General features: G+C 44.3%; 1 protein-coding gene across 3 annotated transcripts; it reads left to right on the top strand.

Annotated features, from left to right (window-relative positions):
* The first annotated feature begins 3,507 nt into the window (after window positions 1-3,507).
* On the top strand, window positions 3,508-15,335 carry Trmo (tRNA methyltransferase O). Of its 3 annotated transcripts, none has more exons than XM_036178651.1 (5): window positions 3,508-3,649; window positions 4,859-5,033; window positions 6,329-6,486; window positions 10,122-10,763; window positions 14,930-15,335. In XM_036178651.1, the coding sequence occupies exons 1-5, from the start codon at window positions 3,589-3,591 to the stop codon at window positions 15,187-15,189; spliced, it is 1,296 nt and encodes a 431-aa protein (XP_036034544.1). In that variant the 5' UTR covers window positions 3,508-3,588; the 3' UTR covers window positions 15,190-15,335. The 3 variants fall into 3 exon arrangements, with proteins under 3 accessions (XP_036034544.1, XP_036034545.1, XP_036034546.1); XM_036178652.1 differs by lacking the exon at window positions 3,508-3,649 and adding an exon at window positions 3,853-3,933; XM_036178653.1 differs by lacking the exons at window positions 3,508-3,649; window positions 6,329-6,486 and having other exon boundaries at window positions 4,973-5,033.
* The last annotated feature ends 2,641 nt before the right edge of the window (window positions 15,336-17,976 follow it).

Genomic DNA, 17,976 nt, shown 5'->3' with positions numbered 1-17,976 from the left:
TCCTGCAAAATATTTTGGAATTTATAAATGTCATTTACTTCTGTGTGTGAATCTGGACTTTTCTTTTTTTTTTCTGGAGCTGAGTCAATGTCAGGTCCATATGGAACAGTTGATTTACATGTTAAAAATCTGTCATGAGGGCTGGAGAGATGGCGCAGAGGTTAAGAGCACAGACTGCTCTTCCAGAGGTCCTGAGTTCAATTCCCAGCAACCACATGGTGGCTCACAACCATCTTTAATGAGATCTGGCGCCCTCTTCTGTGTACATAATAAATAAATCTTAAAAAAAAAAAAAAAAAGAATAAAGAAAATACTTCTGAGATTTCATTTAAAAAAAAATCTGTCATGAGGCAGTGAATCTATTATTGGAGTGTATAGATCCATCGGACCTGGAGTTACAGAAGATTTCAAGACATCTAACATGGGTACTAGGAAGCAAACCTGCAAACCTGGGTCCTCTTGGAGAGCAGTGTATTTATTCTTTCTTTTGACAAAGTTTCACTGTATAGCTCCAAAATGCCCTGGAACCAGCCATATAGACTATGCTGGCTTCAGACTCATAGAGATCTGCTTGCCTCGGCCTGAGTGCTAGGATCTAAAGCATATACCATTACACTTGGTCACAGAAAGTAGTCTTAATTGGCTCAGCCATGTCTCCAGGCCTAGGTGTAGTCTTGTAGATGTAAATGACTTAATCATTTATTAGATAACTGAGGAGTAAGGCTTTACAAAGAAGTTGAAGATTTTGTATTTCAGGAATTCATTTGGTGACAATGGTCATAGTGAACTGAAAATGACCGGAGACCAGGGGCAGGCACACAAACAATTCTGGGAAAATATCTGAAAATATTCCCTGGTATCCAATTGGTTTGGATTTTCCATGGGCTATCATTTGAGACTAAAAATAAGACAAACTTTGGCAAATAAAAGCTCACTCAGTAAGACCATGTGCTAGGTTCTGATGCTGTATAAAAAAGGCAAGCCCTACCCCTCACAATGGGTGGCACAGAGCACTCATGGTACATGACAGCCATCAGGGGAGCCTTCAAGAATATAGGTGCTCAGGACTCTCCCCCAGGGTTTTACTGGAAGTGACATCTAGGCTTAGATACACTTGTTTTTTTGAATGGCCTATGCTCTAAGGTTTTAAACAGTCAAAATTTTTTTTTTATGTGTATGTTTCCTGCATCTAGATCTGTGCACCACAGCATGCCTGGTGCCCACAGAAGTCAGGAGACAGAATCTGATCCCTTAGAACTAGATATAGGGAGTTATGCCTATCTATGTGGGTGTTGGGGATTGAACCCAGATCCTCAAAAGAGCAACAAGTGCTCTTAACTACTCAGGTTTTTCTTTTCTTTATCGTTTGTTTGAAGACAGGTTCTTACAGAGTCCAGGCTGGCCTGAAACTCACCTTATAAACATGTGTCACCATACTTGGCTTTATGCAATATGAGAGCTTGAGCCAAGGATTTTGCACATACTAGGCAAACGCTCTTCCAACTGAGCTACATCCCCAGTCTGCTTAAAAAAAAAAAAAATATCTGTGTAAATGTGTTCTTGGGTCCTAGTGAAAGTGTGTGGGTTCATGAGTGCCCGTGTATGCACATGCATGTGAGGCCAGACATTGATGTCTGTCTTCCTCAATTGCTCTCCATCTTGTGTATTCAGGCAGGGTCTCACTTGACCCGAGTTGGTACTTGAGCTAGCCAGCTTATTCCAGGGATTACTTGTCTCTACCTCCTACAGGCCACTACACCTACCCAGCATTTACATGGGTGCTGGCAACCCAAACTCTAGTCCACTACTTGCATGGCAAGTACTGTACCCAGTGGGCCATCTAGTTCGCCCTCATCCTGTTTCCTTCACCATTTCCTATAAATCCATGCTACTTTCTTAATTACACCCAGGTCCCAGTGTGATTCAAATTATTCCTGTTTTCTTGTTGGTTTAGAGCTTTGAGATCATGAATTATAATTTCCCAAGAATCCACTTTAGCTCCACTTTGTTCTGTCCTCTTCTGTGGCAGCAAGGAGTCTGGGCATGCTGGAACTACATCTGAAGACTTAAAAAAAATTGTGTGTGGTCCTGGCTGGCCTCCAACTCAAAGAGATCAGCCTGCCTCTGCCTCCCCAGTGCTGAGATTAAAGGCCACCATGCCCAGCTTTTAATTTTGTGTTGTGAGCTGCCACATGGTGCTGGGAATCAAACCTGGATCCTCTGGAATAGCAGGTGCTTTAACTGCTGAACCATCGCTCCAGCCCCCGCCCCCTTGTGGTGTTTTTAAAGGCTGATTCCTAGGTCTAGTGTCTCCAAGTTTACTTTGAGTTTCAGCAGTTGGTACAGTTGGCAATTACACTTTTGGTATGATTATCAAGTGACTAGCATGTCTTTCCGGAGAACAAATACCTTTCACGTTTCAGTTTTGACTATGGTGTTAACAGCGCCGACTAGTGGCAGTTGCAGCTTATTCAGCTCTTTTTAAAAGCCCGCAGCTGTTGCCCAATGGTGATCAAAAATTGTTTCTCCAGCTAGACAAGGCCAGTACCCCCAAAAGAAAAATGGAAAAAAAGCCTTTTCCTAACTTCATGTACAAAACTCCTGATAAAAGGACATAGTATCAGTTTTAACTTTTAAAAAACTCACAATTTCTTCTTTAAAACCTGCCTCCTAATATTGGTTATTTCCTACTAGTGACTTGCTAGTCAGTGACAATGAACTTAGAAGAAAGTTTTTCATGGCTAAACCTTTAATCTTCGGACTTGCGTATTTTCAATATTTTATGTAACAGGTAATGTGTGGTGGATTCCCCACGCCACTTCCTTCTAAACCCACGAGATTTTGAAATCCCAGCTTTCCAACGTATGTGCTGGTTCTTTACTCTCATTTTGGTTCCTGTGGTTTGGCGCTCAAGAAACGTCCACATTAACTCCTAGCCTAGGTTGGCTGTAACATGCACCACTCTTGATTTACTTGGGCTTCTTATTCAAGCAACAGTTACTGCTGAAAAAGTGGAACAGAGTGGTAAATATAACCCATACCCCACACCTCCGTTCTTTAGCTCGGCGGAGGGACCCACTAACACTGACGAACCGAATTTGATCCCCGGAGCCACGCGGTGAAAGGGGAGAACCGGCTCCCACACTGTCATCTGACTTCCACACGCTCCCACGCACACATGAATGTTAAAAAAAAAAAAAAAAAGCACCCTCAACTCCAGTTCTTTTGCTATGTGATCATAGATATTCACATCATTTCCCTTTGAAACTGGGTCATTCTTTGGTCACGGAGGCCATTTATAATTCAAGGGTGTCTTTGCGTGGACATCTTTACCCACGTGTCCCATCTTCGGAGGGCACACTGCAGGCTTTCCCAAGAGCGCCAGAGCCGCATAATGGGCGGAAGGTGGGCCGCACGCACAGCTTCTCCGTGCCCAACTCAGCCCTCCACGCGGCAGCTGGCCCGCCATTGCCGGCGTTCTCCGAGACCCGGCACCCAGCGACTACTGCGCAGGCGCCCAAGCCTACAGGGCGGAAGCGGAAACAGAAAGCTGCGCACGGCGCGTGGACGACTCAGCGGGCCGCAGCCATGCGCAGCTTGGCGGAGTGTGCAGCCCCGTGCGGCTGCGCTCAGCCGGCCCTGGAGACAGGTAAATTATAGGGAACCGGAGGCGCCGTGCCCGGGGCACGTCATGTTAAGCGGTTGGCTTCCTCACCGAGAAGAACGCGAACTGCCCGTCGGGCCTTCCTGTCCTTGCCGCCAAAGTGAGGGTCACGTGTCCCCGGGATCACGTGATGTGTCCCGGCCCACGAGAGTGACGTATTATGTTCCTTACGGGGTGTGGCCTGGCCTTACTTCCAACACAGTAGTTAGCTGGGTCGACCACGTGTGTTTTATGATCTTTTTCCTTAGGGAGATACAGAGAACTAGGAGGTATGTGGTTGATGGTGTCTTTTGGCATTTGTCAGTTTCTTCGTCTTTAATCCTTTAACACGGGAGCATGGATGAGGATTTAAAAACAACCACAAAAACAAAAAAAAAAACAAAAAAAAAAAAAACCAAACAAGCAAAAATAATACAGCAGTACCCAAAAATACTCTTGGAAAAAAACTTGAAAGTTGTCAAAAACATACATAATATAGACGGACAGAGAAAGCCAGTCTAGGAAGATAATTTACAGTGTGGTGTCTGCTTTTGTAGAATTCAGAGTAAATGAAGTATTGTTTAGGCCCCAAAGTACATCTGATAAGATCATATTATGGAAGGAAACAGATGTTGAGAAAGCACAGATTGCAGTTCCAGGAAGCAATCCACAGAGATACAAGCAGTTAGGCACTGTGGTTGGTGTGGCTGGTTGGTACATTACTTACATACATGTTACATATAATTTTTTTCTCTGTATAACTAATACAGTTTTTATAAAAACTAAGAAAATATTCTGTGAGAAGACAGTCTCAGATTTATAGTCTTAATGGTTGTGCTAATAAGATTTAATGCAAATGAGGTAAAATGGAGATCTGGGGCATGTCTTCAGAGAGCATACAAAGAAGTAATCATAACTATAAATTATAATTGTAAATTATACCTTAATATATAATCAACACATTTATTATGTTAATATAATTTATGTATTTATATAATTATAAATAAAAATTGAGGTGGGTATACTGGTGCACAGCTGTGATCCCAAGGGGCTGATGCTAGAGTTTCATGAGTTTGAGGCTGCCCTGAGCTACATAGCAGTACTCTGTATTTAAACATGATGTTTTTTAATAATTGTGTTGTACCTAGATTTTAGAACTGTGAAACCAATACATCTTTGACCTTTTGAGTAATCTTACCCAATTTTCTTTCTCAGGAAATCTTTACACTGAGCCAATAGGCTACTTGGAATCATGTTTCACCGCCAAGAATGGTACTCCAAGGCAGCCATCCATCTGTAGCCACTCCAGAGCCTGTTTGAAGATCAGAAAGAGCATCTTTAATAATCCTGAACATTCCTTGATGGGCCTAGAACAGTTTTCTCATGTTTGGTAAGTTGTTTTATAGTTAGAAATGGTAGATTGGGCCCTGAGAAAGTACACACCAGTTGAAGGCAACTTTGGAGCCTGCTGTCTATACCATCCTTATCTGATTATGGATTATGTATGGATTTCCATACTCAACTTGTACACTTGAATGTTTGCATATTTGAGCACCTTTAGGATCTTGGGAGTCACTAAGGGAACATGTTTTAACTACAGCTTGTTCCCTTTTGTTGAACTGAAACCATAGACCTCCTTGACCCTGCCCATGGGTCTTTATGCTGGTCTCTCAGCAAACTGTGGCCTGTGGACTGAATATGGTTCACTGCTTATTTGTGTACATTAGCTTATGGGATCACAGCTGCACCCGATGTGTAGCATTATCTGAATCTGTATACTGTCTATGGCATGCTACTGGTTTATGTATTGTGTGTGGCTACTTACCACTGTAAAATTCTGTTCTGGTAGCAGAATAGTTTAAACCGCTACTGATTGGCCTCAAATCCTAAACTATTTACCATTTTATAGAGAAAGGCTCTGTTGTAGGCCTTTGAAGAATTCAGTTTACCCTTTCTAAAAGACAGAAAGCCTTCAAAATTTGGATACTACTTGCTCTCAGTAGGAATTCTGTTTCTGTCCATGTTTACCTTGCCCAGTAGAGAAACACAGTGTTAGGTTTTTAGTTTGTCCTCTGAATTATTATTGAGACTCAGTGTGAGCTGTTGTACATTCTTGTTCTTTGAGTCCTGTGTTGAATTCTTTACTTGATGATTTAATGTAAGAATGACTTATATATTGTAAATATCAGCTAACCCACTATGTTTAGCAAACATCTCCTAGACCTAGATTGAATGATTTAAGTAATTCAAACCTGTTACTGTTTTTCCTCATGGTTTCTGGCTTTCATATTCTGTTTAAAAAGGCCTTGCCAGGTTGAACTTTTCTGAGCTTTGATTTCTTCATCCTCAGAGTGAGGGCTAAATAATACCTCCTAGGATTGTTACGGTACTAAATGGGTATGAAAATGTTAGCATACTACATGGCAAACAGCAGGCACTTCAAATGGTGTTCACTTGGCCACGTACAAGTCTTAGTTCTTGCTGTATGCCAGTCTTTGTGTTGAGTACTAAGCATGTGGAGATGACTTTCTTCCCACAAGGATGGAGGGAGGGCTCATTTTCTGTGACTGGTAATTTAAGAAAAACTATTCTTTCTGTTAATTAGTGGGAGATTGCATTCCCTTCTCAAATCATTATACTAATTTGTCCTCTTTTTAAACAAGTGGTTTGGTTTATTTTCAATAGGATTTTGTTTGTTTTTCACAAAAATGGCCATTTGAACTACAAGGCAAAAGTGCAGCCACCTAGGTTGAATGGGGCAAAGACCGGAGTGTTTTCCACAAGGAGCCCACATCGCCCTAATGCCATAGGACTGACGCTGGCCAAGCTGGAGAAGGTGGAAGGTAACTCACTCATTGTATTCTGCTAATGCTGGCCACACTGGGCAAGGTGGAAGGTAGCTCATTGTATTCTGCTAATGCTGGCCACACTGGAGAAGGTGGAAGGTAGCTCATTGTATTCTGCTAATGCTGGCCACACTGGAGAAGGTGGAAGGTAGCTCATTGTATTCTACTAATGCTGGCCACACTGGGCAAGGTGGAAGGTAGCTCATTGTATTCTGCTAATGCTGGCCACACTGGGCAAGGTGGAAGGTAGCTCATTGTATTCTACTAATGCTGGCCACACTGGGCAAGGTGGAAGGTAGCTCATTGTATTCTGCTAATGCTGGCCCTCTGGAGAAGGTGGAAGGTAACTCACTCATTGTATTCTACTAATGCTGGCCACACTGGAGAAGGTGGAAGGTAACTCACTTACTTCTACTTTACTGACATTGGCCATGCTGGACAGGAGGAAGGTTGCTCACTCACTTCTCCTTTGACCTTTCCTATCTTCCTCCTGAAAGTCTTATAAAATCAGCCTCGAATTCACTGTTAGTTACTGTTCATGCCAACACTAGTGGCATCACCCTGAGAGCCCTCAGACACTTAGGGATGCACAGTGATTGAAAGGGTGTCAGCGTTGGAAACACTACAAAACCAGCTCTTAGAAGGTGCTCGGAGCTTGTTTTTATCATTCTGCTGTAAAAAGCCAGTGCTACTTTTAAAAACTCGTAGATTTTGTAATCATTAGACTAGTAATAACTTTTTAAGACTTGGGATGTAGGAACTAAAAGATGATTAAAATTCACTGACTATTTTCAGTTGGATGTGTAGTGCCCAGTTGTTCATGCACATGTGGAAAGCAGAAAGCTGTGCTGTTTTTAGTGGCCTGGGGTATTACATTACAGGCTTTAACGTCTGTCAGACTTTAGAAGTGCCGTTGTAGAATGTGGGATTGCTTTTAATTGGACGTTTTTGGAGAGCTTCTTGGTTTTGTTTCGTTGTTGTTTTGGGTATAAGGTCTCATGTATCCAAGTTGACCTTGAAATTCATATAGAGCTGAAGATGACCTTGAACCACTGATCTCCTGTCTTTACCTCCCGAGAACTGGTTATACTCATTTTACATGGTGCTGGCGTTGAACCCAGGGCTTTGTGCGTAATAGGCAAGCATTCTACCCAAGAGTTCTACCCAAGCTCAGAGAGCTTCTTACTCTTGAATAACAGATCAAGTTTTTGTTAGAGAGGCAGAAGATGTAGATAGGAGCAGGGAGCCCATTCCAGGCTGCATCTTGATAGCTTGCTCCTGAAGTGGACGGAAGCATAGGGCCTGCCTCTCTGACTCAACAGTGTTTTTGTTGCTGAGGATCTTACACAGTAGGTTTTCAGTGTTCTTCAGGACAGTGGACTAAATAGTCGAGAGGCTATTTTGTTCTTTTTGGGACCTGAACTGTGCTGAATTGTTCTCAATTGTCAGTAGGTTTTCCAGCAAAGTCATTGCTTTTCCACCTGGTTTTATTAAGATGGCTTACCAGCTGAGTTGTGGTGGTGCATGCTTTTAATTCCAGCACTTGGGAGGCAGAGCCAGGCAGATCTCTGTGAGTTTGAGGCCAGCCTGGGCTGCAGAGTGAGTTCCAGGAAAGGCTCTAAAGCTACACAGAGAAATCCTGTCTTGAAAAAAAACCCCTCCAAAAAAAGATACCAAATTGGATAACTGCTCTAGAACATTTTCTGAGCATGCGTGTAAACTGCTTGTCTTGGTTACTTTCTATTGCTGTGATAAGACACCATGACCAAGGCAACTTCTAAAAGAAAGTGTTTGTTCAGAAGATTAGAGGCCATGACCATCATGGTGGGGAGCATGGCAGCAGGCAGGCAAACATGGTGCTAGAGCAGTAGCTTAGAGCTTACATCTTGATCCAAAAGCTTGAGGCAGAGAGAGCTAACTGGGAAAGGCATGGGCTTTTGAAATTGTAGAGCCCACCCCCAGTGACACACCTTCTTTAGCAAGGCACATTCCCTAATCCTTGCCAAACAATCCCAACTGGGGACTAAGTATTCAAATAGATGAGCTTCTAAAGCCCAGTCCCATTCAAGCTACCACTACACATCTTGTTCTTTAGATGACGATAGAGATACATTGGTGATTTAACTCATGAAAATTCCTGCTCGCAGAGAACTTAGCCTCTCTCTGTTGACGGAGGTGAATCAGAAAAGTGAATGGGCAAATACTAATTATGAATAGTGTAGGGGTGGAGACAGGAGTGCTTCTTTTTTAGCCATCATAAAGATCATGAACCAGTCACTCCTGTGTCAGAAGGCCAGTTGATGAGAGAAAAGCATAGTAACTAATGTTCATGTGCAGGGATAAATAACAGCCTGGAGCCACGAACAGCATAGGAGTTTCCTCTGAACTCTTGGTCTCCTGTGAGACCTGTCATTTAGACAGTCCAGGTTTGCACATCGAATGTTTCACACATCTGGATCTTCTTGCAATCATGTTTTTCTTAAATAGAGTCAGAATCAATGTGAACACCTGCTGTATATGGTTCTCATTCAGTCAACGTTCTAAGAGTCAGGGTAGGAGACTGTACGAGTAGCAGGAAGTGGACAACAGCTATCCAAGTGGGATAGCTGGAGACCTGTCTTAATATTTAATTATAGAGTCTTGTGCCCTGCTGACTTTTTTGAGTCTTCCTGGACATATTTCTAGTTCTGTGTAATAAAATGATCCAAAATGTATCCGTTTAGGCAGCACACCTTGATGATGTATTTAAAACATTGCTATTTTTCAAGGGTCAGCAGGATGGGGACCTAGTATTCAAATATATGAGCTTTTGGAGCTCATTTTTGCTGGCTCATCTTTGCTGGTCCTCTTCAGTGAGGTTGTTGTAATGTTCATTTCCTCATTGGTGTAGGACCGAGGGCCCCAGCTTTATGCTGGTGTTGGCTGGAGGTACCCTGAGGTCCTGAAGGCTGCCCACATTTCTAGGGCATCTTATGGCTGCTTGGCACCTGGGCTTTCCCAGCATGCCTCTGCATTTCATTGGGCTGCAGGGAGAGTTGGTCAGGTTGAGTCTGTGGCCAGCAAAGAGTCCTATATGGAAATCATCATTGGAGGGTATCAGAACTCTTTTGCCATATTTTTTGGCTTAGATTAAGTTAAACTCAGAGAAGGGGTTACACAGGGCATGGGCACCAAGTTGGGGAGCATGTCAGGCCTCCTAAAGTCTGTTTGCCACAGTGGAAATACACATTGGTTTTGGTGACATGCTTAAGACTGGCATGTGTCTAGGAGGGATGTAAAGATGAGTGAACCCCAACATGTGTTCCGGGGGCCTGCTCACTGTCAAGGCACAGAGGCATGGTAAGCCATTTCCATTCTGTATGCAAAGGCTTGAGTGGAGATTTATTCACTTATGCCTCTGTGGGACCCAGAAGAAAGAGCCAGGAAGGTTTGTAAATGATGTGTTCTGTGTGAGCTTTGAGAAGTAGGAATTTGGCAGATGAAGATGTGGGTTTCCAGGCAGAACAGTGTGAATGGGCTCAGTGAAGTGCAAGCAGGTGTTTGGAGAGAGACTTAGGAGATACCCTCCCTCCCTCCATTTGTCTGTACTGCTGTCTACTCTAAGCACATAAGAGGATCTTTCTCTCCTTCAGGGGGCGCTGTGTACCTGTCTGGAATTGACATGATCCATGGCACACCTGTGCTAGACATAAAGCCCTACATTGCTGACTATGACTCACCACAGAACTTGGAGCCTTTGGAGGACTTTAATATGCAGAATAACTGCCATAAGCCGAGGGCTGCGTCCCAGGCTGATGGCACAGCTGACAGTTGTGACCAGCGCCTGCTCTCAGGGTGTGGGAAAGCACAGCACTGCCAGAGCGCTGAGGAGAAACTGAAATGCCTTGAAGACAGAACCCCAGAAGAAAACTCCCAGAAGTCTAGAGACAGTACAGAAACCCAGCACATTGTACCTGAGGACGGAGAGAGAACAGTGGATTTGGTGCTGGAATCAAGCAGAGGTGACAGTGTGGGTATGTCTGAAGAGCAGCTTGGCCCACAGGATCTGAAGAGCTTTCTGAACGAAGGCACAGATAGGTCAAGGAACGTGGAACAAGCCTTGGCCCTGCAGGGGAGCAGTGCAGAGACACCATGGGCTTCTTGCCGTGCCGGGACTGCTGATAGAGCGCCCTGCAGTGTCGTCCCCACTTGGGTGAAGGAGGCTCCTGCCGCCTCTTTACAAGTCCGGTTTACTCCTCATGCAGACATGGACCTGAGGAAGCTCAGTTCAGGAGGTAAGCTAGGGTACCTAGGGTCCCCGAGGCCTGAGTGAGAGATGAGCGCACGTTTTGTATCATTTCTTACTGTGCTGGGGATCAGGGCCTGTGCATGTCAGCTGCAGACCTGGTCACCTGATGAGCTTTCCTTTATATGAAATCTAGCCAGGATTGACACTTCTGAAAGCAGTTTTATATATATGGAATATTTGTCAGTGTGTGTTTTTTTTAATAATTTATTTTTACATTCATTGATGTTTTGCCTGCATATATGTCTGTGTGAGGAGTTACAGACAGTTGTGAGCCACCATGGGGGTGCTGGGAATAACCCTGAGTCCTCTGGAAGAGCAGTCATGCTCTTAACTACTGAGCCATCTCTCCAGCAACCCCCTTTATATATATATATATATATTCCCCTTTTGCAAGACAGGGTTTCTGTCTGAAAAATCACCCTGTGGACCAGGCTGGTCTTGAACTCATAGAGATCCACCTGCCTCTCCCTGAGTGCTGGAATTAAAGGTATGCACCACTGCTGCCCAGCTTTTTAAATAGTTTTTAAAAATTTATTTTATGTATATGGTGCTTTATCTGCATATACACCTGTATGCCAGAAGAGGGCACCAGATCCCATTATAGATGGCTGTGAGCCACCATGTAGTTGCTGGGAATTGAACTCAGGACCTCCGGAAGAGCTACTAATGCTCTTAACCAGTGAGCCATCTCTCCAGCCCCACCATGACTGGATTTTTAAGGAGCAGGATTATAAACTGAGTGCCCGATCACAGGGCACTTTCTTTGTGACAGCTGTTTAGTTGGTGGTTAGTGGAGGTGCTCAGAAGGCTTCGAGAGTGACCGCTGCCTCAGGAGATGCCCGTGACTTGCAGCCTTTCATTGATTTAATATTTATTTGATTGTAATCACGTGTGTCTGTCTTGGGGGTATGTGTCAATGTAGGTGATGGTGGAGACCAGGGCAGGGCTCTGGATCTCGAGCTGGAGTTACAGGCATTTGTGAGCTGCCCGACGTAGGTGGTAAAAGCCAAATCCTTTGTATGAGCAGCAGGTGCTTGTAACCACTGAGCCCTCTCCTGCTCTGCTTGCCTCTCCCTGCTCTGCTTGCATCTCCCTGCTCTCTTTTCTGACAGCATTCAGGTGGTGGATGGTGCTTGCTTATACTTGGGTACACCCAATTTCTTTCTTGCTTTTCTGTCTGGCCAAAGAGGTATCTGTTTTCTTCTGTCAAGGGACCCCAGGATCTCACGGGGAGAGAAGACCCTCCTGCTGTAGTACTTCCCCCCACAGGACATGCACTTCCTTCCAAAGGAAGGCCGCAGGGCTCTGTTTGGGAGGCCCATTTAACACATGGTTCTTAGCATGTGTTGTTTGATTTCCCCAGTTCATAGCAGATGGAGAGTGAAGGAAGCTGGTGGCTGTTAAGAGGTGGGAATGAGGATGCTAGCAAGAAGTAGCTGGTTTCCAAGGAGATGACAGATCTCCAAAGGGTTGAGAGCTGTTTTTGTGTTACTTTTCAGTAAATAGCCAGCATGGCCGTAGGGTGAGGTAAATGCATTTGTTTACTGTGCAGCCGCTCACTGAGCCTCTCCAGCACTGTTCTTGCCTGGAGGAAAGGATCAGGAAACCCCTGCCTCCACAGTTTGCATTCTAATGGCATAGGAAGTCAGCACACGGCAGTGCAAAGCACATAGAAACATACACTGTTAGAAGATAATGGTGGCACAGGATGTAACAAAGAGAGAGGGTTGCATTTGGAAATAGATGACCAGAGGGGGCCTCACTGAGGAGACACACAAGAGCAGACAGCAAGGAGATGAAGGAGTGAGTTAGTTTGACCAGGGAAAGGAAGCCAGCCTCTGGAGAGCCAGTGCACGGCCAAAGAGGAAGGGGTGTGGCTGCTGAGAGGTCATGTAGCACAGGGAACTGAGGAGGGTCCCAGAGGATACAGTAAGGGCATGAGGCCACATGGGATTTTATATGCCACTTAAAAACATTTGGAGCAGGGTGGTGGTGGCACACGCCTTTAATCCCAGCACTTGGGAGGCAGAGACAGATGGATCTTTCTGAATTCAAGGCCAGTCTGGTCTACAGAGTGAGCTCCAGGATAGCCAGGGCTGTTACACAGAGAAGCCCTGTCTCAAAACAAACAAACAAGCAAACAAACAAACAAAAAACCAAACAACAACAAAAAACCATTTGGCCAGGCATGGTGGCACACATCTTTCATCCTAGCACTTGGGAGGCAGAGGCAGGAGCTCTGTGAATTTGAGGCCAGCCTGATCTACATAGTGAGTTCCAAGCAAGCCAGGGCTACACAGAAGAGACCCTGTCTCAAAAAAAAGAAAAACAAAAAAAAGCACCCCCAAACATTTATCTATCTATCTATCTATCTATTTATTTATGAGTGTGTGTGTGTCTGTGTGTCTGTGTGTGTGTGTGTGTGTTGCACCTGTGCACACCATAGTGCCTATGTGGAATTGCAGGAACCAGTTCTTTTTTTCCACCACTAGGTATTGAACTCAGATTGTCAGGCTTGGCAGCAAACATCATTACTCACTGATGTTCTCACCAGTTCCTTAAAATACACATCCACACACATATATGATTTACTTATTTTACTTTATGCATGTGATTGTTTTGCCTGCATGGGTGTGTGCGCACCATGGGTACTTGGTGCTCAAGGAGGTCAGAAGAGGGTGTTAGATCCCTTGGAGTTTTGGATAGTTGTCAGCTACCATATGGGTGCTGGGAACTGAATCTGAGTCCTCTGCAAAACAAGTGCTCTTAACTGCTAAGTCATCTCTTCAGCCCGCCCATATATACTTTATTTTTGTTAAAGAATGCATACACATGGGAGGTTTTTGTCACTTGAAAGGGTGACCATCTGTTTACCTGAAATACATGACTGAGCCTCTCTGAGGGTACTGAGCTTTTTTTTTTTTTTTTTTTTTTTGGTTCTTCGAGACAGGGTATCTCTGTGTAGCTTTGCACCTTTCCTGGAACTCACTTGGTAGCCCAGGCTGGCCTTGAACTCACGGAGATCTGCCTGGCTCTGCCTCCTGAGTGCTGGGATTAAAGGCGTGCGCCACCACTGCCCGGCCTTGTACTGAGCTTCTTAATGGGTCTTTTAAAGTTTTGTCCTGGACTCTCCATCTGTTAGGAATGTGGCATTGCTTCTAGCAGTGGGATTTAGATGCCTGGTTTTCTGCCTTTCCTTCTTCTCTCTTCCCCTCTGCACTAATTGGCCTGGGGTTTACTATGTAGATCAGGCTGACTTTTTTTTTTTTTTTTTTTTTTTTGTGGAACTGAGGATCGAACCCAGAGCCTTGTGCTTGATAGGCAAGCACTCTACCACTGAGCTAAATCCCCAACCCTCAGGCTGACTTTAAACTCACACAGAGATCTTGCCTGCCTGTAGTTGGATGTTTCTCTCCTGACCACCAGTTTCCAAATAATCACTCAGAGTCTTATATTAATTACAAATGCTTGGTTGATGGCTCAGGCTTGTTACTAGCTAACTCTTACATTTAACCATTTTTATTAATCTGTGTATTGCCACGTGACTCATGGCTTTACCTGTCCTTTAGTATGTCTTGCTTCCTGGGTGGCTGGCTGGTGTCTCTCTCTGAATCCACCCTCCTTCTTCCCATCATTCTCAGTTTGGCTTTCCTGCCTAACTGCCTGCCTGCCTGCCTGGCTACTGCCGGCCTGTCAGCTTTTTATTAACCAATGAGAGTAATGCATATTCACAGCGTATAGAAGGGTTATTCCACAGCACCTGCCCCTACCTCTCAAGTGTTGAATTAAAGATATCTGGGGTGGGTGGTGGGCAGCCTTGAATGCTGAGACCGCCACTTGTTTCCTTGACAATGTCCCTTCCATTAGGAAGAGGACAAGAGTTGAAGTATAGACTGAACATGAAAGAGTGGTATTTGTGGATGGAAATGAAAGCTTGCCTCTCCTGTTTTGGAGACCTGTGGAAAATACACCACTCATAGTTTGTTCAGTAGAAGAGAACTTTTGGAGGCACAAGTCTCTGACATGAATAGGTTTCCAGACCCTGTTCCTTTCATGTGACCTGCGGAGCTACCACATGTCATGCCGAAACTCACTGTCTCCAAGTTTGACCTGCGTGATCCTAAGTACAAGCTTGTGTCTTTCTCATTGCAGATGCCGGTCAGATGTCATTTAAATACTTTCAGTCCACAGAGGAAGCCAAGTGTGCCATTGAGGCTGTGCTGTCGGCAGACCCTCGGTCTGTGTACCGAAGGAAGCTCTGTCAGGACCGCCTTTTCTTCTTCACGATCGACACAGCACATGTCACGTGCTGGTTTGGCGAAGGCTTTGCTGAGGTTCTGCGGATTAAACTGGCTTCTGAGCCTGTTGAGATGACTGACCCTGAGGAGTCCTTGGTGGCTCTGGGGTCTTGAGCCCCATGGTGTTTTTAGACAGCCTAGTTGACCTCTGGAGGTACCTGCCTTTGATGTTTTACTGCTTTGGTTGGTGCCTATTAAAATACTGATTTGAGCTGGGCAGTAGTGGCGCACGCCTTTGACCCCAGCACTCAGGAGGCAGAGCCAGGCCGATCTCTGTGAGTTTGAGGACAGCCAAGGCTGTTTCATAGAGAAACCCTGTCTCGAGAAACCAAATAAAATAAAATAAAATATTTATTTGAAGGAAGTGGTTTGATTTTGGTTTTGGTTTTGATTTTTCAAGACTGTTTTCTATGTAGCTCAGGCTATCCTGGAACTCTCTTTGTAGACCAGGCTGGCCTCAGACTCACAAAGATCCACCCGCCTCTACCTCCTGTGTGTGCCATCGTGCCTGGTGAAGGAAATGTATGTTAATAAGCTTCTTTCACTGAGAGCTATACAGTGTAGAGTACTCACCGTATGCCTTACTCTGGAGCTGAAGACTCCCAAAGTGATGCTGTGGATGAGTGCCTGAAAACACTAGTTACTCTTAGTTCCTGATGCATAGGACATCTGTTTTATTTCATGGGTTTTTCAAGACAGGGTTTCTCTGTGTAGCCCTGGCTGTCTCTGTCCTGGAACTCTCTGTAGCGCAGGCTGGCCTCGACCTCAGAGATCTGCCTCTGCCTCTGCCTCTGCCTCTGCCTCCTGAGTGCTGGGATCAAAGGTGTGTGCCACCACACCCGGTGACAGAGAACACCCTAGGGCTTCCACATTACAGCTGATCCATTCATCGGTTCACATTGGCTTTTCCCACTCAAGAGCCTGACCTCTCTATTGTAAGTCACATTGAGTTATGATGTCTTAGGTGACTAACAAATAAAACCAAGTGACTATAGAAATCTTTATGAATTAAATTCCTGCATTTGAGGGACTTTGTTACATACATGCAAATTAAAAACTCTGAGCTTCTTTGAATATTCTGAGTCAGAATGGAAAACCACCCCCAACCTCAAGAGAGTTATTACTAGTTTGTCTCTGACTGACTCTTAAGAGGCTGCCATGACTCAGCTTCTAGTGATTGGCAAGAGCTGAACAAAATGTGGGGCAGAGTTCATGTAGCCTAGGCTGGCCTGGAACTATGATCATCTTGCCTCAGTCTCCTGGGTCTGGGATGATCGGCCTGTACCACCACACCTGCCTCAAGATACACATTTTGTGCCACAAGTCATGGTTTGTGGAGGAAGTGGACATAAGTGAGTTAGCGTATTACAGTTTGATAAACTAATTAACACTGTACAGTTCTGTGCCATGTAGGAAGCCATTAGAGGACTGTGTGGCCTGTGGGTGATTTTAATGAGATGCTCTGAGATAACGGAGGATTTATGATCGGTGTAGCCAAATTAGACACCTGTCAACTTGACACTCTTTCCTAATCACAGCTACAGATCTCAGCTGATTGATCATGGTTTGGAAAGAACCCCGTGGCCTGTGGAGACTCGTCCAGTTATGGCTGATGACATTCCACTCTTTGGAAGTCTGCTCTGTAGCTCTGTTGCCTTATCATTACTTACAATGTTTTGAGACAAGATCTTCAATTCAATTTTGATTTTTCTAAAGCTTTTTTTTTTTTTTTTTTTTGATACAGACTGTAAGAAGCTGTAAAAATAACTCAGAGGTTCCTTCTAGCCTTTACCTGGCTTCTAGTGGAAATATCTAAAAGTATATTAAAGTATTATAGCTAAGAAGTTGGCATTGGTAGGGCCCTTTAGTCTGATTCTGATGCCTTTGTGTGTGTGCGCATGTATTTGTGTGGGTGTATATTGTGTGGATATGCACACGTGTGTGGATATCAGAAATGGTATTACCACATAAGAAAAGTATTACTATGAAAAAACTCAGAGAAACTCTGTCTTGAAACCAACCCTCCCCCAACAACAACAAAAAAATGAAAACAGAACAAAATTAAAAACCAGATCTAATGTCTCTACAATTTAATGAACTTTTATACAGTTAGAGTTAGCATTTGGAGTAGAAGTTGTTGAACTTCACATTAAGGGTTTTTTTGTTTTGTTTTTGGTTTTTTGGTTTTTCGAGACAGGGTTTCCCTGTGTAGCTTTGTGCCTTTCCTGGAACTCGCTTTGGAGACCAGTCTGGCTTTGAACTCACAGAGATCCATCTGGCTCTTCCTCCGGAGTGCTGGGATTAAAAGCGTGCACCACCACTGCTCTGCTTGAATATATTTTATGCTTGCTGCCCCCCCCCCACCCGTGGACTGAACCCAGGGCCTTGCTCTACCACTGAGCCAAATCTCCAACCCCTATTTTTTCTTTTTCTTTTTCAAGATTTATTATATACACATTCTGCCTGCATGTATGCCTGCAGGCCACAAGAGGGCACTAGATCTCATTACATGTTGTGAACCACCATGTGGTTGCTGGGAATTGAATTCAGGACCTCTGGAAGAGCAGTCAGTGCTCTTAACCTCTGAGCCATCTCCAGCCCCATATTTCATGCTCTTTTCCACCACTGAAATACAAGATCTGTACAGAATTAGAACTAGAAACTCAATTAGCTTTATATCCTCTTATCTAATTCATGTGCCCTACCTTTTATTTTATTTTTTTCAGGGCTAGAGAGATGGTTCAGAGGTTAAGAGCACTGACTGTTCTTCTAGAGGTCCTGAGTTCAATTCCCAGCAACCACATGCTGGCTCACAACCATCTGTAATGAGACCTAGTTCCCTCTCTGGCCTGCAGTCATATATAATAAATAAATAAATCTTTAAAAAATTGGTTTCATTGT

The sequence above is a fragment of the Onychomys torridus genome, chromosome 2, assembly GCF_903995425.1.
Source record: "Onychomys torridus chromosome 2, mOncTor1.1, whole genome shotgun sequence".
In the NCBI taxonomy this organism is placed as follows: Eukaryota; Metazoa; Chordata; class Mammalia; order Rodentia; family Cricetidae; genus Onychomys; species Onychomys torridus.
The sequence above is the reverse complement of the archived record's forward strand: the minus strand, read 5'-3'. Positions and strand labels throughout refer to the sequence as shown.

Excerpts from the sequence above, each read along its gene's own strand:
- Trmo (XM_036178651.1), top strand. The coding sequence starts at position 3,589 with ATGCGCAGCTTGGCGGAGTGTGCAGCCCCGTGCGGCTGCGCTCAGCCG. Across the intron at positions 3,650-4,858 it reads TCAGCCGGCCCTGGAGACAG|GAAATCTTTACACTGAGCCA; the intron begins GTAAATTATAGG and ends TTTCTTTCTCAG. Across the intron at positions 5,034-6,328 it reads GAACAGTTTTCTCATGTTTG|GATTTTGTTTGTTTTTCACA; the intron begins GTAAGTTGTTTT and ends TATTTTCAATAG.